Source organism: Clytia hemisphaerica, unplaced genomic scaffold, assembly GCF_902728285.1.
Source record: "Clytia hemisphaerica strain Z4C2 unplaced genomic scaffold, Clytia hemisphaerica genome assembly, whole genome shotgun sequence".
Lineage (NCBI taxonomy): Eukaryota > Metazoa > Cnidaria > Hydrozoa > Leptothecata > Clytiidae > Clytia > Clytia hemisphaerica.
Window position 1 is genome coordinate 1,171,187 of NW_027104471.1, and position 23,767 is coordinate 1,194,953.

The window sequence follows — 23,767 nt, forward strand, 5'->3', positions numbered from 1 at the left end:
CACCACGCCCACGCCAAAATTATCAACCCTGAATCAAAGCAGAAAAGCAAAACAAGTTTTTACTTTCGATTCGATCAAACCAGAAAAGTAAAGAATCAGACGAGTAAAATCCCCGCATCGTGGGAATTTTCCAATTAAATTAAATTAAATTTAGCCTGAAAACCTATCCTTAATGTTAAAGCATATCATCATCAGTCACTTAGCTTAGTGGGCCCCTTCCGAATTCCTTCTCCCGTTGAACGGCCGAAAATACAACGTCGGAATATGATTCCTTGATTAATTTGCAAATTAGACATCAGGGGAGGGTAAGCTTCAGCGTGGTAGGGTGTTCAGAAAGTATCGAGATCTGTTATCAGGTTACTAGAAATGACTAATGGGCTTCTAACAATTTAATAGTAATTTTTGTCTTGTTTTAAAAACGTGAACCAATATTTATTTTAAATGCACAGTAAAGTACAGTAAGCTTTATCCTGATTTTTCGTCAGAACGATTATAAGCAAAATGATGTAAGATAATATGGTCTTGACATAATGTCTGAAAGCTTTATTCAGATAATTACAACTTTTTTAAACGCTAAGAAGCTCTGAAGATTATCGGAAAAAAAATTTAACATTGAGATTACGAAACTTTGCCTGACCTTCTCACGGATTCCTTAGCCGTGGGCGTTTTCGGTCCAACCAATAAAATTTAGCATTAAATCGGAATATCTCATTATGCAGCAGTTTTATTACATTTTAGGAGTGTAATTTTGGAAGTCCATTTTTGGATCAAGTTCATTTGGTCATGAAAATATTCAACTCGTGTAAAGTAAAATTAAGTAATTGAAGACTGAAGTTTTGAAAAATCGCCCAAAACTTTGACAAAAATCCCTGAAAGGGTCTCCAAAATGTCAACATTTTTGTAAAGAAAAGATTCAATAGCTATCGAAAGCATAATCTTAACAAATTCAATCACTGTAGCGATTTTGAAATCGTCTCATTTTCGTCAGACTTCGATCGATCAACTTCTTTAGCTTTATCGGGAGAAAATGAAACTGTCACTCCGCAGATCGTCGGCTGTTACCGTAGCGGATAATCATTCTTAAATACAATTATTAACTGACAAAGTGAAATTGAATACGCCTAGCCCTTCATCAGTGATACAGTTTGCTGACTTGAATTTACAAGTGGTTCTTCGGTTAATCAATTTTCAAACATTGCAAATGTATAATGTTAATTTTCCACTACCGAAAAAACTCTTTTTTATAAGAACCATTAAATTTTTGTTGAGAATTGGCTGTTCTTATTCTTTGACATTTTGGGCTTCAAATTGCAAATATTCCGTTTTAATTTTTATGAAAAAATTGAGGTATTTTAGGCCTTATAACCAGTTTCTACTGCTTTGGCCCAAAATGACTTGAAATTGAACAATTCCTAGTTCGGCAGTTTTCTTACATTGTTCTTATAAAAAAAGAATAAAATGAGGCTAACTAAATTTACCCCATGCTTATGAAAACGGTTTTTAGTCCACAATATTTTAGTTTGCTAAAATACTTGGGTCTAGTCTCTTTTCGCTAACGGAGAACCGCAAATATCATTGTTTTTATTTTGTTTAAAAGCACAGATCCTTATAAAGTCTCGTGGGCTGTAAGCATAACAGTAAAACGTCAGATGAAAGAGTTAGATTGTCAAGTGGGACATTGTCAGATCTTGCAAAACCAGTTAGGACAAACAAAAAAATATCAAAAACGCAGTTTATCCTACGTTTGTTTGTTTATTTAGTACAAAAGGTTTTATGATTTCTTTTTATGTTTGTATTATATGATCGTGTATTGTGTTATCTTTGTATGACAGTTCACATACAAGCGTGTTAGCAAGAGAGAAGGAATATCAGCAGATAGACGTAGCTAGCTTATAGTGTTACGATGTTTCTGATACGAAAGCGAAAGTATTTATCTAAAGGAAAGAATGTTCATTAATTTAGCACAAAAAAAAACGACAATTGATATATTGACATAACAAAAAAATTTTTTTTAAATGGTATTGATTAAGTGAAGCAAGAAGTAATTCATGTCTAGATTAGTTAATTGTCGTCAGCATTTCTATAAAAGGTTGAATGAATGCTTCGTGATCCATCAGTTGACTTCTAGTCATTGTCTAATGAGCAACGAACAACGAAAAGTAGATGCCGAGTTATAATTATCAGTACTTATACTAACGAATACGACGAATATAAATTAAACCTTATCAATTTGTGTGTTTCGGTGAACATTTTCCTTATGACCAAAACCATGATGTTTAATACTATTCAATATAGCTTTATGTCAAATCAATCAACAACTTCATCAGCTTTTGATCAAATTTGTTGCTTTGAAGATATGGTGAAACCTTACGATCCTGAAATTGAAGGTAAATTCATTTTATTTGGTTGAATCGGTAACACTTGGCGTCTTGTAATGGAGACCAATTGTATATGCTTATAAACCATATGTAGTGTTTATAAAAAAAGAGATTGTCACGAGAAGTCTTAAAGCCATAATGGCGCATTTGTCGTGTAACAGTGATTTTGAATTGTTTTATAATCAAACTAAAAATGCCGCTTTAAATGATTGCTTTCCTATTGTTGTAATTGTGTTGAATACTGCTTTTTATAATAAATGACCTTTCAAAATGGTCAGTAATTTTTCTCAAAGCTTCTGCTTTGTGTTTCTAGACGAGCCATGAAAGGTATTTACTTCGTTGTGTTTTGTTTTTGTCTACTTATAAAATAATGCTTCAATACTTTCAATACTTAGTTTACGAAGAATATCATAACTTATATTTATTATTCAACTATTTTTTTCATAGGATTCGATGATGCATTGAATTTCCCAGAAATCAAGACAGAAATCAAAACAGAATGCGAAATTAATCAGCCAACACAACCAGAGCCTTCATCTATGCTAGCTTTGGCAACACTTAAAGTCGACCCAGTAGCAGATGACACGAGTGAAGACCATAAACAAGATATCACAGCCATCAAAAATTCAACAGAAGATTTGGAAACTGAGGATCTCAAAAATGAAAAAAATGACAAATTATGTCGCCTATATTTATGGTACTTCCTACTGGAGTTGTTAGGAATTGAAGGCACCGAGAATATCATCAGCTGGACCAATAAAGAAACACTGGAGTTTAAGATCCATGATGCAAAGCGTTTGGCTGTCATGTGGGGTAATATGCATGGTCGTGAGAATATGACCTATGCTAAGTTCTCCAGAGCTTTGAGATACCACTACAAGAAAGGAGTTCTCCAAAAGGTAAGAATTGAACGATAATCTATATTATCTTTTATGAGGATAAATTAAAAAAATCCAAAGACTAATCAAATAGCCATTGTTTTCACAACTTGTAATGCAGAGAAAACAACCGATTTCAATTTTCTAGCGTTCGCAGTATATTATCAATACCATTGATGAAATTAAACTAAACCATATTTCTTCTCTTTTCACCAGGTCCACAAGAAACGATATTGCTACCAATTCTTACGATGTGCCAAGGTTAAATATGTTATGGAGGAAAACGCCACAAAAAACAAAGTTAAATTTAATGCAAAGGTAAAACAAGAAGTAATCAGTAATAATAAAGCTAATGAAGCCAAAAAACAACAAAAAGCTACAAACGGTTCAACAAACATTACTAAAAAATCAATTTCCAAAACAGACTCTACACCACAGTTCTTGGAATTACCACGACCAGAATCTAGAACATCTTTCAGCTCTGATGAGACAAGCTCACATACAAGTGAATTACCAGAAGATTTTGAAATGGAAGATGTCTCTACAATGGATTTAAACATTGCTGAATATCTTACTTCTGGTGATTTGACCAGAGATGTACCCGATATTCGAGTGCAAGACTTAGTCGAAGAAATGCAAGCTTCAGATCAAATGATAATGAACAATACGAGTCCAAGCACTAGTTGCATTGACCAAAACTCGTACACTTTTTACCAAGAATCACAACCTCAATCACGATACATTAGTTTCTACCAACAAACCTATCAACAAAATGTACCCGACAATCAACAACAATTATCAACAACAACATCGAGTTATATGCAACATATGCGACAACAACAACAACAGGAACCTGTAATGGAATCAACATTTTTAAGACAACCATCAACAACTTCGGGTTATATGCAACAAATGCGTCAACAACAACAGGAGCAACAACAACCTACAATGGAATCAACATTTTTAAGTCAACAGCAACAACAACGTTCAGAAATGGAATCAACATTTTTACAACAACAACAACAACCCACTATACCTGATCTATCTACCCAGATCTCAAGTCTAGACTACATGAGCAGTTGTGCATTACCCTCCTTCGGATTGGATAACTCCAACCTCACAACTCCGTCCATTTTCAACCCCTTTTCTTCAGTAGATACCCCTACAACATGTGGGACAGGCATCAACCTTAATCAAAACTCTTTATCCTCTATCGACTTGAGTTTTATATCGGAGTCAATGAACTTATACAATAATTGATATGATTATGATATTTTTTAAAAACCTTTTTATAATATAGTTTGTACATAGTTGGTCATATGGTAAGGATTTTCTGACACCAAAAAGATTTGTAAATATTAAAAGTAAAGATGAATTCATATTATATTTTGAATTAAAATACTTTTTCAAAAGAAATCGGGTGGTTCTTATTTTCTTGGCACCTTGAGCCCCCCTTGAGCCTCAAATTGTTCTTATTTTTTTCTTATTTTGAGAGAAATTTAGTTAATCTAGGGTTTATACCAAATCTTTACTAATTCAGATTCAAAGCAAAATTGGTATGTGAAGATAAAAAATCCCCTCAGAAAATGAGAAATAAAAAAACTGGCATTGATTGAAGCGATGATCATTACTATAACTTCCCTTGGCGGAAAGAAAATTTGGTGGATTTGGCGGTTTTGGCCAAAATCCACCAAATTAAGTTCCCATCAAAATTTATATTTTCCGCCGTACGCCAAATTTAATTTATATAACGTACCGCCAAATTTCGTCCTATTTTAGGCTCAAAAGTTGGGTTTTCAACGATTTTGCTATCATTTTTTACCCTAAATATCCAGCAACCGCCAAATTAAATTCCCGCCAAATTTGATTTTCTCGGCCATCCACCAAAATAAATTCCGTCTGAAAAATCGTTTTCGGCCATCCACCAAATTAAATTCCCGCCAAAATTTCTTCCTTTGCATTTGAAATAAACAGTCTTACCTATAAAAGCTTTTAATAAACTGGTGAAATAAAGATGTGTTTCTTATCAATTTGACCACACCATATGGAAAAAAAGATTTTAACTTGGTTTTACACTCGGGGGGGGGGGTGGCAAATGGAGCGTACGGTATATGCCGACCTTAAGGGTACCTTTTTGGATTTCCAAAGTCCCGCTAAGGGTCGGAAAAATCAGAAAATCAAATTTCAGTCCCACTAAGGGTGGGAGAAATAGGAAAATTTCAACTTTTTACCCACAGAAAGATCAAAATTTGGTCATATTTGGTCAAATTTGTCCCACTAAGGGTCGTAAAATTGCAAAAATTTTCCATTGTTTTCTCCTTTTTAGTCCCGGTCAGCGGGTGAACAAGGCATGTCCCAAATATATTTTGCGTGACGCACATCGCTTCCCATTATTCATTAACTTTCATATATGGCTCAAAACAATCGTATCAACAAGAGGATTTCGAAAAGTGCTGGGTCAAAAATTTACATCGAGCCAATCTCAAGATATCGGCCAAAAACTGATTTTGACGTTATAAAATACATCGAAAAAACACGTCAAAAAGACAATTTAAATGATGTCATCATTGAAAAAAGGCGATAATTCCGATTAACTTACTACAATCAAAGCAAAATTTTGACTGGAGATGTAAATTAACGATTCTAAAATATTTCATGCTAAAAATTTTGAAAATTCATGATGCCATCAGTATTTTTTGACGTATTTTAATTTTTCTCGACAACAAATAACGTCATTCAAATTTTCTGAAAATTTTCGATCAAATATTTCAGAGTCATTAATTTACAACTCCAGTCAAAATTTGGTGTTAATTGCATTAATAAAATTGAAGTTATCGCTGTTTTTCATTAATGACCTCATTTGAATCTTACTTATGACGTGTTTTTTCGATGTATTTTATAACGTCAAAATCAATTTTTGACCGATATCTTGAGATTGGCTTGATGCAAATTTTTGACCCAGCACTTTTCGAAATCCGCTCGTTGATATGATTCTTTTGAGCTATATATGAACGTTAAGGTATAATTGGAAGCGGTGCGCGTCACGCGAAATATATTTGGGACATGCTTTGTTTCACCCGAGCCAAAGTTCGAAAGTCGGGCGGCACCCCCCTCCCCCCCCGTCAGCTCGCAGCCCTAGTACCCCCCGGGAGAAAAACCAAAAGGGAAAAAAATTCAAACTGTATTTAACTTGGTTTTAAATACCTCTGTAGTAGTGAGTCGATAAAACTCGTAGAAGCCGTACAAAAACCACATGGATGAGGCTATTTATTGGACTTGACTGAACATTGCTCTTTCAGAAAAAAAATACTGAATTCTTCTCTGATTGAAATTTTTCGGAGGAGAAAACGAAATTTTCATCTCAAGGAAAAATTTCTTCTGTAGGTCTAATATTTCAATTGGATTTTCAGTTTTCCTAACTTTCTTAAACTACAACTTCAGAGGTGTCTTTCTTCTACCTAAAAGGGGTCTCGATCCCTCTAGAAACTATGGGAAGGAGATAATCTCTAATAACTTTAATACCAAGATTAAGTACTTGGGTAGGTCGACAAGTTGTCCCTGCGAGTTTCGTCTTTGCAGATATAAACTGTCACTGTGTTGCACGTTTGAAGACGAACGAATACAAGTTTTTTTAACAAAGTCTTGATTCCTTCAGAAATAACATTCTAAACATGAGTATTTTCTTGTTGCTTTGTGTTTTTGTCAAATCATTGTTTTTTTGTTGTTGTTCACCTTATCAATACCTTTTTTTCTTCAGTCTAAGTTTGCGCTTTATATTATTAATCTTGTTGGCCATTATAGATGTCAAGCGAGTGTTATGGATTTAACAACTGAGAAATACATGAGCGCCCCCGAAACACTTTCTTCCCCTACTGCATATCTCAGTGGAATATCCTGTACAATGATATAAGAAATCCACCTTCCATTACAACCTTTAAGAAAGCTATTTATAAATTCTTGAGACCCAACCAGTGTCATGTTTTTGATTTCCCTGATAATCAAGGTGTTGTCCTCCTAAATTGGTTTCGTGTTGGATTCAGTCATCTCAATGGGCACAAGTTTAGGCACGGTTTTCGTGATACTTTAGACCCTTTCTGTGGTTGTCGGTCAACACTTTATTTTTGCATTGCTCTTTATATTCTCATGAAAGACAATCACTGTTCAACAAGCTTCATACCTTAAGCAAAGATATTTCCCACTCGATCCCTCCTAAATTTTATCGGTTTTTATTACATGGTGATGTGATGGAAGCCTAAATTCACTTCTGAAACAAGCAATTCTTTAAAGTGATTATGTTTTTTAAATAATTTTTGGAGGGGATAAAACGTTTTTAATTTTGTAAATAGTTTTTTCATTGTCTTTTATACTACAATAGCTTTATGTTTTTGCAGATAATTTGCGAAAAATAATTATTAAATTATATGTATTATAATCTCAAATGTGAAAATTAAACCATTTACTTTTGGGATATTTTCTGTTGTTGGGTAAGATCGCTATAGTATCTACAATCGTGGTCAAAATCTATTGAGAATTTAGCTTATTTCCTCGTTTTTTGAAATTAGGAGAAAGTCGCTTTTGGGCTAATTGATAAATTTATTCGAGTATTTCAGTTCGGTAGGGGTTTATAGACTTCCAGGCTATATTCAGAGCCCTATAGGACCATTCTTGAACTTTTGGATCCTTAGATCCTAAGCTTAAGTCTAGCGTTAAAACTAAGAGTTAAAACTATATATTTTCAACCCAATTAAGAGTGCTTCCAAATCGTTTGTGATTATAAGATTTCGTAGGAATTTCCCTTTTTTCTCAAATATTACGACCATGATTGTAGTTTAGAAGTCTACAAAATGATTAAAAGCCTATTAGTGAAAGTGATGGAAATTTCGATTAAGTGATCAAGTTTCGACAGCTCTCCAAAGTTATTACCCTTAAGCCGGGGGGGGGGGAGGCACTCCAGGTAAGTGACCTACCGGACGTGCGGCCCTTAAGGGTAGGTTTTTTGGACTTTGGAAAGTGCACTGTAAGGGTTGATTTGTGAGCAAGTGGGAAAAAGTGCATTGTAAGGGTGTAAAATTTGAGAAAATAACAAATTTTGAGGTAGAATTTGAGAAATTCCTGAAAAGGGCAAAAAATCTCGAAAAATTGCACTATAAGGGTCGATTTTCAGCCAAATTTTTCCTGCACTGAAAGGGTCCGATTTTAGAGACCTGATTTTTGGCCGAAGGTACAGTCGTTTCAAAATCAAGTGCCTCCCCCCCGGGCCCTTAAGTGGATAAATTCTCGCGTGGACTTTTTTTCGCGAAGTGGGCACACTTATTATTCTGCCAATTTCCTTCCTCTTCCTAGGGGTTTTGGCCAAAATCCTGATTTTGAATATTTCGTGAGGTTTAATTTTCGCCTTGGAAACCTCTATGAAAAAAGCTGTTTTCTGATTCTCTGTTTTTGTTATTTATTTATGGTACAAGTGGATAAAGCAACCTCAAGGTTCTTTTTTCGTCTTTTTGAATAACGATTTCGGGAATTTCCCTAATCCAGACGTTGGTTTGAGGTCTGTGTTTTGAGAGCTCTCCGAGGTTATGCCACATCGAGTTTTTTTATCACCATTTTGGGAAATTCTCTTGTTCACGCAGAAACTACACCACATTTTACTTTCGAGAAAAGGTGGGCGTGGTTTCTTCACTAATGTCACGTTGTAGATGTTTTAGGTTTTGTATCATTTGAGTTAATTCCCAAATCTTCAAAACAGTTGAGAAGTGTGAAAATGTGAATTTTCCTCAGTCACACAATAACCCTCTTTAGTCATTTCACTTATTCAGCATCTTTTCTATTTTTCTCGCATTGTCAGTGAAAAACATGGAGCCCATCCATGGACTACTCAATTGTTGTACCTGTTGGAACTCCTCTCACTAGTTTCTGTATCCCTGGAAGCTTATAACAACAGAATTAAAGTCCGTTTTATATTAGCCGGCAGTGTTTTTCCAAACCTCAATAACTTTTGATATAATTTGAATTAAGTAGAGATTTCGTGCTCATTGAAAAGACGCGAACAGGACTGGAATATTGCTATATAGAGAAAAAACTCAAAAAAGATATAAGAAAATGAAGAAGAAGAAAAACAACTTTTCCAATAATTGTGCTATAGTTATCATTTTCACACGAGTGATTCTTTGATCTTAGAACATCATTATTATGAAAAAAGTTTTTCAAAGAAATTTATTCCATCGAAAGATATAGTCCAAAGTTTATCAATGATTGACTTTAAAAATCATTAAAAAACAACAGAAAAGAGCCCTTTTTTAAGTCAACCCGGGCAAAGTTTTAAGCTATATTTTTTAAATGAATGACTAGTTTTTAACGAGGGGCAAATCACTAAAATAAATCTCGTCCCTACACAACTTTATAAATCAAAAATAAATCATAAATCAAAAATAAATCAGAAATGAATCATAAATCAAAAATAAATCAGAAATAAATCATTAATCAAAAAGAAATCATAAATCAAAAATAAATCGTAAATCTCGTACACAGATTTGTTTGTGATTGATGCAGCAGGGTGCTCAATGAAATCAGAGCCAATTTAAATTTTAAAAGTTGTCTTTTATCATAAACAAAGTAAATAGTACACTACTTAGCCTGGGTATCCAGACTCAAAATTTCAGAAAAAAACACTCTTACCTCAACATACAAAGTTTCTAAAATTATAGAGTCTGGTGCAACTAAAAAAGTCTGATACAGTTTTGAATGACACAGTCTGTGAGTGAACCCTTGTTGACAGAGTCTCAAAACTTTGGAAACCCAGACAGACACACATAATTACTTACCATAAAACCTCTTTTATAAACTCAAAAGCCTTTCAAAACTAATTCAAACCACATCCAAACGTCAGCCACATTCATAAAGGCTCCTTTCCATCAGCCATTTTGTTTCGAAATGAACCTGTGTTTTCATTTTCATTTGTTTATGTTTTTTTGCCATGTCAGCTTTTTCCATAAATTATGCGCGCGCATCGAGAAATATCGAAAAGCCCGCGAAAATTCTGCTCAGTGACTGGGCGCGTACTGACCAATTAGAGACACTCGCATATGCAGGGACAGATATCCCTGCCAGACGAGTTACTTGGACCAGACCGTAAACCTGAGACAAGATTATAAAAAACTAGACGGTGAAATAGTTTACGGTCTGGATATCCAGGCTATACACTACTCCGAGTTTCATGCTTACTGCACTTGTCAAATGTACAAATAAAATGAATCTGTTTTGAAATTCTCATTTAAAAAGCTAAAAAATGTTAAAAAGTTGAAATAATTGGTGCGATAAAAAATTGATGTGCGTATAAAAGGGTAATAAAAAGGTAAATAAAAGGAATGTATAAAAATTCTATCATTAGTCCGGTGGGACTGCTTTGAAGTTTTTCAGTAGAAATTTATTTAAATGACGGCATTTTGATACTGATTCCGAATGTTTATTAATCAGGTCAAGTTCTGACGTCATAATGTGATATTTCTCTGTCAGGCACAAATTACATCGTTTTGAGCCATTTACATAAGGACGGGCGTGGTCAATTATTTCCCAGTTCAATTTAGGAGAGATATCCTTCAATTGGAGATCCCACACGTAGTTCGAAAGTTCGGTTGATTTCTTCTTGTCTTCATTCCTGAACGTATGTTTGTGGCCATACCAACGTTGTTTGAAAGAATTGGCAGTTAAACCAATGTAGTGTTTGCCTTCCTCTGTATCGACTTTTTTGACGCTACACTTGTAGATAACTTCTTTTTCTAGACAATTTCCGTTCAATGGACACTCATTCTTCTTTCTGCAGTTGCACAATTTTTCGTTTTCATTATTTGTATCTACTTGCTGATTTAAAACTTTCCTATTGTGTGCTGATATAATTCTCGAAACATTTGGAAGGTAGCTATAACTAACTTTCAGGTTGTTACGATTAAAGATCTTGTGAAGACAGTGGTTCTTCGGGAATTTTTTGTCTACAATACGCAGAAACCTTTTTGCTACATTTGTTTTTACGTTGGTGCTGACTGAACGGGGGGTTGAACTATATAATTTTTCTAGGTCTGGTTTTCGTTTGTTTTGTGTTCGGCGTTTTGTGAGTTGATTTTTCTTTGTAGCCACTTAACTGAAGTGCATCGTTATACATTTGGGATGCTCGGTCGAAAATCTCCTTGTTTGACGAAATTTTGCTTATCCTTTCAGAGATCATTGTTGGTATGCGTTTTATGATGTTGGGTGGATGATTCGATTTCGCATGTACGTAAACGGGATTACTGTTTAGTTTATTATGCGTTTTGTATGTCCCGTCTAGCAGATTTAAAGTGATATCAAGAAAATTAACGGTTGTCAAGTTTGTGTCTATTGTAATTTTGAGATCAAATTCTTCTCTAAAGAGCTATATTAAATCTTTCCTGATTTTATCGGCGTCGTGACCATTGATTACTTCGAAACAAGAAAGACCATCATCACGGTATAGACCAGATATCTCGATACCATACTTGTCGCTCAGACGGTAGAGTATAAATAGGCAGACCAATTCGCATAATTCCGCCCCGTCGTAGCTTCAACCCCCCGTTCAGCACCAACCTAAAAACAAATGTAGCAAAAAGGTTTCTGAGTATTGTAGACAAAAACTTCCCGAAGAACCACTGTCTTCACAAGATCTTTAATCGTAACAACCTGAAAGTTAGTTCTTATAGCTGCCTTCCAAATGTTTCGAGAATTATATCAACACATAATAAGAAAGTTCTAAACCACCAAATAGAAACAAATAATGAAAACGAAAAATTGTGCAACTGCAGAAAGTAGAATGAGTGTCCATTGAACGGGAATTGTTTTAGAAAAAGAAGTTATCTACAAGTGTAACGTCAAAAAAGTCGATACAGAGGAAGGCAAACACTACATTGGTTTAACTGCCAATTCTTTCAAACAACGTTGGTATGGCCACAAACATACGTTCAGGAATGAAGACAAGAAGAAATCAACCGAACTTTCGAACTACGTGCGGGACTTCCAATTGAAGGATATCTCTCCTAAATTGAACTGGGAAATAATTGACCACGCCCGTCCTTGACAGAGAAATATCACATTATGACGTCAGAACTTGACCTGGTTAATAAATGTTCGGAATTAGTATCAAAATGCCGTCATTTAAATAAATTTCTACTGAAAAACTTCAAAGCAGTCCCACCGGACTAATGATAGAATTTTTATACATTCCTTTTATTTACCTTTTTATTACCCTTTTATACGCACATCAATTTTTTATCGCACCAATTATTTCAACTTTTTAACATTTTTTAGCTTTTTAAATGAGAATTTCAAAACAGATTCATTTTATTTGTACATTTGACAAGTGCAGTAAGCATGAAACTCGGAGTAGTGTATTATTTAATTTGTATGATGAAACATAACTTTTAAAATTTAAAATTTAAATCTCGTACACCATTTTTCGAATGATTTGCCCCTCGCTTTTTAAATCTTTTTTCGCATTTATAACGTTCTAAGATTGAAGAGTTTCTGATACACAAATGATGATCATAGCATTATTTTACAAGAAGTTGATTTTTTTCTTCATTTTTTTCATCTTCGTTTTTCCTTTTTTTGATTTTTTTTCTTTTTTGATAATACACCACTCCGGATTATCTTTTTAACGAGCACAAAAACTGCCAGCTAATTTGAAATTAGACTAGAGTCTACTTCTGGCTGAACTTTGCTTTTTGATGATTTTTGATGACGCTGAGTCCAGTGAAGTAGACTAGGAGCGTTTGGCGAATCCAGCTTTCGGTGCTTAACTTTTCGTATCCATGGAAACTTCTAAGTATCACAGAGGTTTGCATTAATTTTAAATCGTATCGTGAAGATTACCATTTATCGAAACAATCACTGAGAAGGAGCGTTTGTTTTGATTTTTCACTCCTTCTTTTTCCCACGCACATACTTTTTATAAGAAACAAAAGAATGAAAGGAATTTGTAATCGACATGGTAAAATGTGAAATTGACAAAGGTGAATTCTTTTGAAATCGACATTCCTAAGGGGAAGTAAATGCCTGCGTTGGAAATTGACAAGTTTTATAGAGTTTTATAAGAAAATGTATTATGAAGCATTTAAAAAAAGATACAAGAGAGAAAAATCGTGTGATGTAAGATTCTTTTCAGTACAAAATCTTTGATGAGAGGAGGAGTTTTTATAAGAAATGTAAATGACAAAATAAACGGAACTCAGGAAGGGGAAATAAAAGAGATTGCAAGTCTTTCACCAAATAAAGTAGACAACCGATGCATTTTTTGTGTTGAAGAGATATTGAATAAAGATTGCAGAATAAAGCTTTATCATGAGGATAAAAAATCAAAGCATGCAAGGTGAGAAGAGTTTGGGAGAACAGATAAAACCATGGGATCTGAAAGTTTTTTGCAAAGGTTGCCTACAAAAGGTGCGAAGAGTTTTGTCAAAAATAAATGAGAGAAGGGTGGCTTCAGAGAAAGGAAGAGGACAAAGTAGCCACAACACTCTCCAAAGTATCTACAACCCCAGGTCCCGAGGTCCCGAAGTCCCGAGTTGAACTGTGCCAACACTCTCCAAAGTATCTACAACCCCAGGTCNTAAATTTTATTTGCTGTCCTCTACTTTTCTTCCAGCACCTACCACTCTGAAAAAAAAAATTCCTGTAAAGGGCCATATCAACTGAGTATCAGAAAACCTTGAAAAGTGCCAAAGTTTTTGCCAAAAAACCTTGAAAAACCACTTAAAAATGACCAAAAAAACCTTGAAAACCTTGAAAACCCCGAAAAAAAATCCGTAGACACCCTGTATGATTATACAGTTGAACTTGGGTGGTTTAAAAAAGTCGATAAAAATAGAGGATCCTTGTAAACGTGACACTTATGAGCTAATTAAAAGCAATAAAAGTTGAAGAGACCTAAGGAATATTTTTTAGAGGGTAAGTAGTAGGCCCTCAATTTACGGATGTTAAGTTAGCCAGTATCAGTAAGCCAGCCACCTGACTGCCGATAAAGTTTGGCTTTAAATTTTCATGACCTCTGATCGTAGATACTTTGGAGAATATTGAAATGATTCAACTCGGGACCTCGAGAACTGGCGTTGTAGATACTGTTGAGAATGTAACCTCAGGACCTAGGGGTGTAGATACTTTGGAGAGTGTTGGCACAGTTCAACTCGGGACTTCGGGACCTCGGGACCTGGGGTTCTAGATAGATTGGACAGTGTTGGCATAATTCAACTCGGGACTTCGGGACCTCGGGACCTGGGTGTAGATACTTTGGAGAGTGTTGGCACAGTTCAACTCGGGACTTCGGGACCTCGGGACCTGGGGTTCTAGATAGTTTGGACAGTGTTGGCATAATTCAACTCGGGACTTCGGGACCTCGGGACCTGGGTTGTAGATACTTTGGAGAGTGTTGTTATAGTTCAACTCGGGACTTCGGGACCTCGGGACCTGGGGGTGTAGATAGTTTGGACAGTGTCGGCATAATTCAACTCGGGACTTCGGGACCTCGGGACTTGGGGGAGTAGATACTTTGGAGAGTGTTGGCACAGTTCAACTCGGGTTTTTGGGACCTCGGGACCTGGGGTTGTAGATACTTTGGAGAGTGTTGTTATAGTTCAACTCGGGACTTCGGGACCTCGGGACCTGGGGGGGGGGGGTAGATACTTTGGAGAGTGTTGGCACAGTTCAACTCGGGACTTTGGGACCTCGAACCTGGGGTTGTAGATACTTTGGAGAGTGTTGGCACAGTTTTACTCGGGACTTCGGGACCTCGGGACCTGGGGTTGTAGATACTTTGTAGAGTGTTGGCACAGTTCAACTCAGGACTTCGGGACCTTGGGGCCTGGGGTTGTAGATAGTTTGGACAGTGTTGGCATAATTCAACTCGGGACTTCGGGACCTGGGACTTGGGGTTGTAGATACTTTGGAGAGTGTTGGCACAGTTCAACTCGGGACTTCGGGACCTCGGGACCTGGGGTTGTAGATACTTTGGAGAGTGTTGGCACAGTTCAACTCGGGACTTCGGGACCTTTGGACTTGGGGGTGTAGATAGTTTTGGAGAGTGTTGTGGACGCTTGAGATATTTATCTTTTATTTACCTCCTATCTGTTCTGTATTTTATGAATCAATTCTACTGTATACGATAGGAAAAAGTTCTATGCTCAAAGCATCTCTGATTTGTAAGTATCTTGTAAAAACTCCAGCTTGACCCCAATTTACAATGATTAATAAAGAATTAAATATTACACGTTTTTTATAAGCATTTGAAAAAATAAACGTTACGGTCATAAAATATTTCAAGACATCAAATCTAAAATGACAAAATAAGCATTCTTAATTAGCAGTCTATCCCATATGGTCTTATATATTCTTGGTATAAATTACATGAAGGGCTGGGGGTAATTTTTGACACACAGTTTAAAACTTTTATTCAAACATCTTAGCTTGACACTAAAATGCGCTCCTCGGTAGGTTTGTTACTACAAAGCTCCTTTTCGGCTTTGATAAGAAGTGCCTAATATTATTTCAATTAATTTTTTAAAGTCTCCAAATAGGAGAAGAGTGGAGTTTTATGATATAGAAAATATAAGATGCAAAGGAAGATGAAAAAAAAAATCCCTGTAAAATTGTACTATTCAATAAGAATATCTTTATTATTTAAACGTCATCACTGTGAAATTATTATCTAAAAACGTTTTCTGGTTCACTAGCAAAATGCTCTTTTTTGTTAAAGGATCACAGTTATTATTATAGCAGAGTAATTCAAGAAGTATTTCATTGTCTCAGAAATAAAATTTGGTAAAGTTTAACAAAATTGCAAAATAATAAAACTAAGTAAGATAATCATCGGATAAATAGGGATAGAAAATGTGATATAGTGTTTGTTTCGAGTTGATCTATACTCACGTAGTTATGGTCTGCCGGTCCATGTATACCCTGTCTTTCAACATACAATATAGTATAATCCAACAATGAATAGACTTTGAACGTTCAAATTTAATTTGACATGCCACAACAAGATGCTAAAAAGCTTTCATTATAAGTCTCCTTTTTGAAGGGCTTTCTTTGATGGAAATTTCAAGGATAATCATAATGCATCAGCACCTGCAAAAAAAAAAAAAAAAACAGCAAAAGAGTTTATTCAAAATGCCATTTTTTGAACAAATTTTGTAAAACAAAATTTACTAAACAAAAGTTCATTTTTTTAAATACCACTACATCTTTACTACGGCTCTACCTCCAAACCCATTCAAAGTCTTTGAAAGTCACCCACTGCAGTCTAACTACAAGGCCTTGATTAACTGGCTTACACCAGTAGCTTACACCAGTATCAAAACGCTGATTTTTTGCTTGTGGTTCCCTCAAAAGCAATTCAAAAGCAATGCAACGACTTCGAAAGTTTTTTTCTTAACTTCCCTCCTTTTTCAGACACATTGAAGAGTCATTTTGCTCTATTTCTCATCATTTTTCACTGAAATTTCATTTGTCTACAACCTTTTGTCCATGATTGTATGTTATCTTTTTATACTTTGTCTGAAAGAAAAATGATTAAATGTTAATTACAGGGAGAGTGAAAATTTAGAATTGTTAATGACTTTACTTTGAACACAGCAAAATCCTTGAGAAGAACTAACCAAGTCTAGAAAGAATGCAATACACGCTTTTTTAAATAAAAATACACTTTATAAGATGTCCATGATGAAAATGGACAAAAAATTAAGAATAATGCTAAGAATATAACCGTCATGGAATTTTGCTACTCAAGCTAAGAAAGCCATTTTTAGAATATTTTCAATTTTCAATTGTCAATTATCCCCAAGTAAGGCTCACTCCTTTCACAAAAATGCCATTTTATGCTTAAGACGTATCTACTAAATGTTAAAAACCATCTTTATTAATAGAAAACAAAAAACCCTGGAAAAGTCATGACACCTGCCATCAAAGAACAATTGATACAATTTATAAGAGATGAAAATATTGTAGCCTTGTACCATGTCCTGCAAAAAGAGGAATCATCCAAAATGAATCAGCTGTTTCTGAAAAAATTAAAGAAAGTCATATCGAACGAAATTTCTTCAATATTCAAAGACAAGATGAGCCCTTTCAAAAGTAAGGTGTTATAAAGAGTTTCACATCACCATATTGTTATGGTCCTGTATGTGTACAATGTCCTTAGTATAGCTCGATTGCTAAAAGGGAAGCATCAAAGATCATCTGTTAGGTCCTTAAGGTGTTTAAGTATTTTGTCTAGGACAAAACAATGAACTAAAGAAAAAACTTCGCTTTTTTAAGGTGCTGACCCCAAAAACTTGAAAGATCTGAGTTACAAGAGACTTGAGAATGAGCTGATTATGAAAGCCCCAACAGTCTTCACAGTCGTGCAAAAGATCGCAATAAACCCAAGAATAGGAAGAAACAAAATAAAAACGAAAGAGAGTTTGGTACCTGGAATTATGAATGCTGTGGGTAGTCTTTCCAAGTGCAGGAATAAAAATTACAATACTTGTGCACAAATGGGCAGCATGATATTGAGGAAAGGGAGTATAGTAAGTAAGTCTGCGACCGCAGTCGGAGGCGACCCGAAGGCTCCTCTTTCAATAGCTATCTACCCGAAGGTAGGGGAGGGCGCCACTCTTTCTCCCTGGATTTCTCCACTTACCCTTGATCCTTCTCTTAGTTGCTGAGCATCAAGCAGAGAGGCATCAAGTACCATTTTGGGAATCTTTGGTATGACCCGGTTGGGGGTTGAACCCACAACCTTGCGAACCGTAGCCGGATGCTCTACCACTGTACTACGGTCGCTTATATATATATATACTGCTTGGCCTACCTACACAACCCTATTTCCATCATATAGGAGGATATTTTCGTAAAAGGCCGAAATCCTGTGTAGGTCGAAAACTGAGGAACAGATAATGTGTTTCCTTGAAATATTTTTTGACTCATATTGAGTTACCTCATTCCATCTTAACTCATATTGAGTTACTTTCTTCCTTAAAGTCATTTTAGATCACTAGTTTTACATTGACGGATTTCTATGTCATCATATTTTCCTTTTCTACTCCAACCTGATTGATTTTCTGTGAATGTTCATTCTGGATTTTTGTTGTATTTGTATTGTCTTTTTGTTTTGTGGGTTTTTGTCTTTATTGTTTCCATTTTGAGTAGTTGAAGGTTTTATACTTCTAGACTATATATATAGTATGAAAATATAAAATGTTTTCTCCTGTCAGACCTAAAAACAACAAAGAGTGGCCGAATTCTTTTTCCTCTTAGAGAGACGATGTTACAATGAAAGGGTAATTAGTCCTCTCTGGGTCCCTCTGTCTTTATCCTGGCTTGGGACAGGCTGACTGTCATTTAAGACAGTCAGGCGACATTACTCCAGCGGCCTGTACAAGATGACAACAATATATATAGTGAAGATATGTAATATCTGTCATTTTAGAAAAAGAAAAGTATTGATATATAAATAACTCAAACTGATAAAAACGAAAAAAGTTAAGCATATTTTTGTTAATTGTGTGTATTTACGATTTTTTTGGTATTTTTTATTTTTTAATCATTCCGAAACAGAGGGTAATTTAGCAAAAAGTTAAAGGGAATTTAAATAGTGGTATGTGAAAGAAAAACCTAATCCAAATGAAGATAGAAGAAAAGTAATAGTGGAGAAACAATGAATTGCAAAAAACTTTTTTGATATATATATAGTATGTATACATATATATATTATATAAGTACTTTTAACTCTTTATTTGTAGGTGAAGATTACAAACTCCCAGTGCTTGAATGGGCGAAAGAAATGGAAATGTTGGAAAGCCAGCTGTTGTATCTGAAAAAAAACTCAGATGAAACAAATTGAACAAATTCAATCAGAGCACGACTACTCGTTCTCCAGCACAACACCAACAGTCGATGAGGAACCACGACAATCATCCACACAATAGTGCACTACAACAAACCAATTGACCAGTAATCAATCAACACAAATGGTGGGTGACAAACCCTCAAGTTAAATTTCATGTCAAAACGGATATTTTCTTCAAAGCGTTTAAAAGGTGAATAGATTCAATTTTTAAAGGGACCCCTCGCTTAAAAATGATAACAAGACACTCACTTCATAATCATATGAAAAGCAACTTCCCAAATTATTAGCATGCAAAACTCTTTCTTCGCTCCATAATTACAAATTATAAATTTTGATGTTCACTCAACTTTCAGAAATTTCAAATGGCTTCTGAAGGCCTTCGAATTTTCTCGAGCTCTTGTCGCACCAAGTTGTCGACACAAATGCACCGGAAAATTACAGTACGAGTGTAGAGGCCAGCTCTGGTTTGAACAGTCTAGAATCCACGCTCTTCTCCTAAGAAAAACCCTTTGCTTGGAGTCGAGTTGCGGGTTTATGGAGAATCGGTATCGGCTTCAGAACTCCCAATGAGCCCCGGTTGTGTTGGTTTCAGTCAGACGGAGACGCCATACTGTTTTCAGAGGAATTTTTCGATATCTCTACAGGAACTAGCAGTAAGTTTTATGTTCTTTGAATATGCTGTTAGGGGTTTTTGGACCAATATAGTTTGATTTCCTAAAGATCACAAACAAGCGAGGGGTCCCTTTAAAGAGATCTCCACAAAAGACTTACATGGAAAGTGTTGTACCAAATATTTAATTATAATGCCTATTACTTTTCAAAGGACAGCTGAGAAGTGAAGGGTTCTAAGAACACAGGCAATTTTCTAGTCACATCCTCAAAATGTATAACACCAAGTTTTATGTGCTTGCTGTTCAACAACCAATATGTTTAACGATAAAATGTATTGTTGGGATTTAGACTGTAATGTATGTACAAATGACTCTTTTTTAGCTTTTGGAATAAATTCATCATAGTTCTTGACAACCTAGATGTAAATAGTAAACGACGTCATATGACAATGGGAAGGAAAAACGTAGATCGACATCTTACACACATCATTGCCGTCCAAAACAGAGTAAATACCCCTGCAGAGCTGATTGGTGTACCAGCGACCAAAATACAAAACGCAAGTGATATCAATCTTACTAAATATATTCCAAAAATAACGGACGAGCAAAATCTAAAAGAAGAGCTGAAGGTTTTGGTGGCTAGGGATTTAGCAGAATATGTAGACGAGTTGAAATGGATGAAAAAGTTCACACCAGAGGTTATAACTCACAAGTATATGAAAGAGACAGAAGCTGTATCAACAACAGTAAGAATCTTTTCTAAGAGTTTTTTATTTCCATTCGCCAAGGCCATTATGTACTTTAAATGCAAAACAAGAATGAATCTTGGTTTTTCAAACTGTAGGAAAATACATCCAAAACAAAATTTGAAAGACATGAAGAACAGAAATTAAACGCTGAATAAGACAAAGTAGAATGCATTTTATTTTTATTTTACAGTTTTCTTTGGGGCCCACGATTTGAATGAGAACACCAGTTCTGGAATAACAAAGATATTGAGGGAGATACATCAGTTTGTTCCTGGACATGACACGTCAAATATGTTAAGCATCATTGTCATTGGTGATTTATTGACTTATGAAAGGATGTTGAATGGAATTGAACATCAGAAAGATGCGAGTACTGCAACTAAAGGACTGGAAGGGTTGGTGCCAGGCATTGCTGATTTCCATACCTTAGGAAACATGTTAGAAGTGAGAGAAAAATAGTATTTTCTTTTCAACTGTGCTGAGTATTATGCTTATTTCTTGTTGTATGACAGTCTGTCTCAATCAATCTCAAGTAGTTCAAGTTGACCCAAAGAACTAAAAATGAGATGTCTGTTTTTGAGTAATTTAGTTCTTTCTGCGTTTCTACTTCCTCTATTTTTTTGCTAGTGAAGTCTCTTAGATTAAGATTAGGATTTAAAACTGAGATTAACTACTTGTTTTAGCCCCCAGCCAAGCAAGCAGCCCCAACTTTAACGTAGTAAAAAATTCCTGAGTGGTTTGTTCTTTTATTTTTTGAGGTCTATACATAAAGGAGAATGAGGGTTTGGACACAATATGGTCTGGTATGGAGACCTTTTAAAATTACACTATAGAATGTCCCTCAGAATCAAAAGATTAATCCATGGCAAAATTTTTCTTTCATAGGCACTGTGGAGCATTTTCTATGACACTAAATCAGCTACGGCACGCAACTTTCTAAATGCACGAAATGTCACCAAGGAGCCAATGAAATGTGTCAATGCCTCAGAAGAAATGCATCTGAAGTATGTTGAAGCAATCTTACTGGCAGCCTACGACCTTTTTTTATCAAACAATAACGATATCATTCCCAGTGAACAAACCAAAGAGAATTACAACAAGAATTGCGATGGTATGGTAACAACATTTTTGATGCCTGCATATCAAATGAAAGAGGAAATTGAATTTGGACCACACCAACAAACCAACAGTGTACCCAACTACACAAAAAATGTCCTTGCACTCGGATACATGGTTAAATCGTTTATGGATGCAAGAAAGTGTGAAGACGGGGAAAGGATTATTCGTCTCCATAAATATTTAATTTTATATTTTACACTCACACACAAAACTAAATATGCATTATATAACCTTCACCTATTGGCTCCAGTTAACGACCTGTTGCCACCAGCTTTGGCCCATGAAATTACTTGGAACAGGGTGGTCAACAATAAAGGATATGCAAGTTCAAATGTGGAGCTTGAAAGAGAGCTGCAGCACCGCAACAAGTGGACAAAAGAAGAAATTAAACTATTTCGGGGAACAATAACAGAGAAATCGATTCTTCGAATTGGTAGCAGCTATGATATGCTCAGAAGTATTGCATCTAACTTTGACGAGCAGATTTCTGTCAAAGAACCATCTAGGAGGCATACCACTCCCAGTTGGAAGGCGGACGTGCTAGAGTTGGCTGAGCAGTACAAAGAAAAGAAACTATTTCAAAAGGAGAAAGACAAAAAACACCTACAATTTTTTGGATTTCCCTATGCTCTGAACATTAAAAAATTTAAAGATTGGGCCATTGAAAGTATCCTAAAGGCCAGCAAGAAAGGAGTTTACAGTCTACTTGAAGAGGGTGTGTCAGACAGTTGAATAATTCTTTTCAAATCTTCATTTTGGGTTAATAGTTCTCATTATTTTGTTCTCCTTTTTTATACAATTTACAAAACTTTTAATAATTTTTAGAATCATGTTATAACAAATATTTATATTATAATAATCTATTCTACTAATCAACCCATTGACAAGGTGCATTTAAGACAAACCACAATTTAAAACCTTTTTTTTCAAATTTTCACCACATGTCTAATAACAATGAATATAATTGAAATGACACTATTTTTACATTATTAATCAAGATCAACAGCTTGGTGTCTAGACTTATTCAGATAGATATAGAGCATGCTTTGTGTTTCACTGTGTGGCCTCTGTTTAATTTGTAAGTAGTTTTGTAGTCATACTTTTCTTTTGTGTTTGTTTGTGCTTGGGTAAAACAAATGGGTAACAAATTATATTCAATTTCTCAATGAATTTCATAAGAATCATATTTATTCGGTTTTAGTTTTTCACTTTATAATTAGGCTGCATTGTTCAGCCTTTATGTTGTTGTTTTGTGGAAATGTTTTTTATAATGTTACTTTTCTTTAACTTATCAGTTTCAATAATACTCTCTGCATTGGAGGTATTATTTTCGTCAAGATCATTTCATTTCTTTTTTTATTGCTTGGTTTCTGTTTCAAAAACACAAAAAACATTTGTATCATAATTGCAGCTAGTATGATTTCCCGGGGGGGGGGCACTCAAGGTAAATGACCTACCAGACGTTCGGCCCTTAAGGGTAGGTTTTTCATAGTTCAGCTAGTGCACTGTAAGGGTAGGAAATTGTGATAAAAGGCCAATTTTTTGGTAAAATTGGCACAAAATTGGTCAATTTTGGAGGAAAATTTCCAAATTTTGGGCCGAACGTATGGCCGTTTTCAGATCGAGTGCCCCCTCCCGGGTATGACTTGTACTTTACTCTTTCTTATTCAAATAATGGTCGACATGAACCCATAACATACTTGGAAATATATAACTATTATAACTTACTAGAAAGACCATTGTGTTGATAAAGAATTTAGTTAACATATTTTTACAAAAATAAAATATACTTTAAAAGCAGTCTTTCATTTTGTGACTCTGACCACAAAAAAATACATACTTAACTTTTGAGCCTGATAAGACGAGACCAATTTGTTTTTATTAGTTGTTTTATGGGCCTGACCGACCCTGAAATTCCAAAAATAAAAATAAAAATAAAATTTAATTTGCTAGTACATTTTTATTTTCATTGCTTAACAGACTGCCAAATTTTCAAAATTTGGATATTTTTTCCAAGGTTTTGAGAATTTTATGTTCATTTTCTGCCTTTTTTTATTTTCTATTTTCACATTTGTTTTAAACATCTCTTTCATTACCAAAGATTACCCATTTTTGTCAAGATTTAGTAGTTTTTGCGTCCTTTTTAGAA

The 23,767-nt window shown here is 35.0% G+C and overlaps 2 protein-coding genes across 4 annotated transcripts; both read left to right on the forward strand.

Annotated features, from left to right (window-relative positions):
- The first annotated feature begins 1,823 nt into the window (after window positions 1–1,823).
- Window positions 1,824–4,660, forward strand: LOC136821205 (uncharacterized). Of its 2 annotated transcripts, none has more exons than XM_067077438.1 (3): window positions 1,824–2,387; window positions 2,826–3,277; window positions 3,473–4,660. In XM_067077438.1, exons 1-3 carry the CDS (start codon window positions 2,258–2,260, stop codon window positions 4,514–4,516), a joined length of 1,626 nt encoding a protein of 541 aa, XP_066933539.1. In that variant the 5' UTR covers window positions 1,824–2,257; the 3' UTR covers window positions 4,517–4,660. The 2 variants fall into 2 exon arrangements, with proteins under 2 accessions (XP_066933539.1, XP_066933540.1); XM_067077439.1 differs by lacking the exon at window positions 1,824–2,387 and adding an exon at window positions 2,638–2,705.
- A 14,376-nt stretch (window positions 4,661–19,036) lies between these two features.
- Window positions 19,037–22,937, forward strand: LOC136821267 (uncharacterized). 2 transcript variants are annotated; one of them, XM_067077495.1, is made up of 4 exons: window positions 19,037–19,329; window positions 20,133–20,496; window positions 20,690–20,943; window positions 21,385–22,937. In XM_067077495.1, the coding sequence occupies exons 2-4, from the start codon at window positions 20,424–20,426 to the stop codon at window positions 22,348–22,350; spliced, it is 1,293 nt and encodes a 430-aa protein (XP_066933596.1). In that variant the 5' UTR covers window positions 19,037–19,329; window positions 20,133–20,423; the 3' UTR covers window positions 22,351–22,937. The 2 variants fall into 2 exon arrangements, with proteins under 2 accessions (XP_066933596.1, XP_066933597.1); XM_067077496.1 differs by lacking the exon at window positions 19,037–19,329 and having other exon boundaries at window positions 20,120–20,496.
- Window positions 22,938–23,767: the final 830 nt, after the last annotated feature.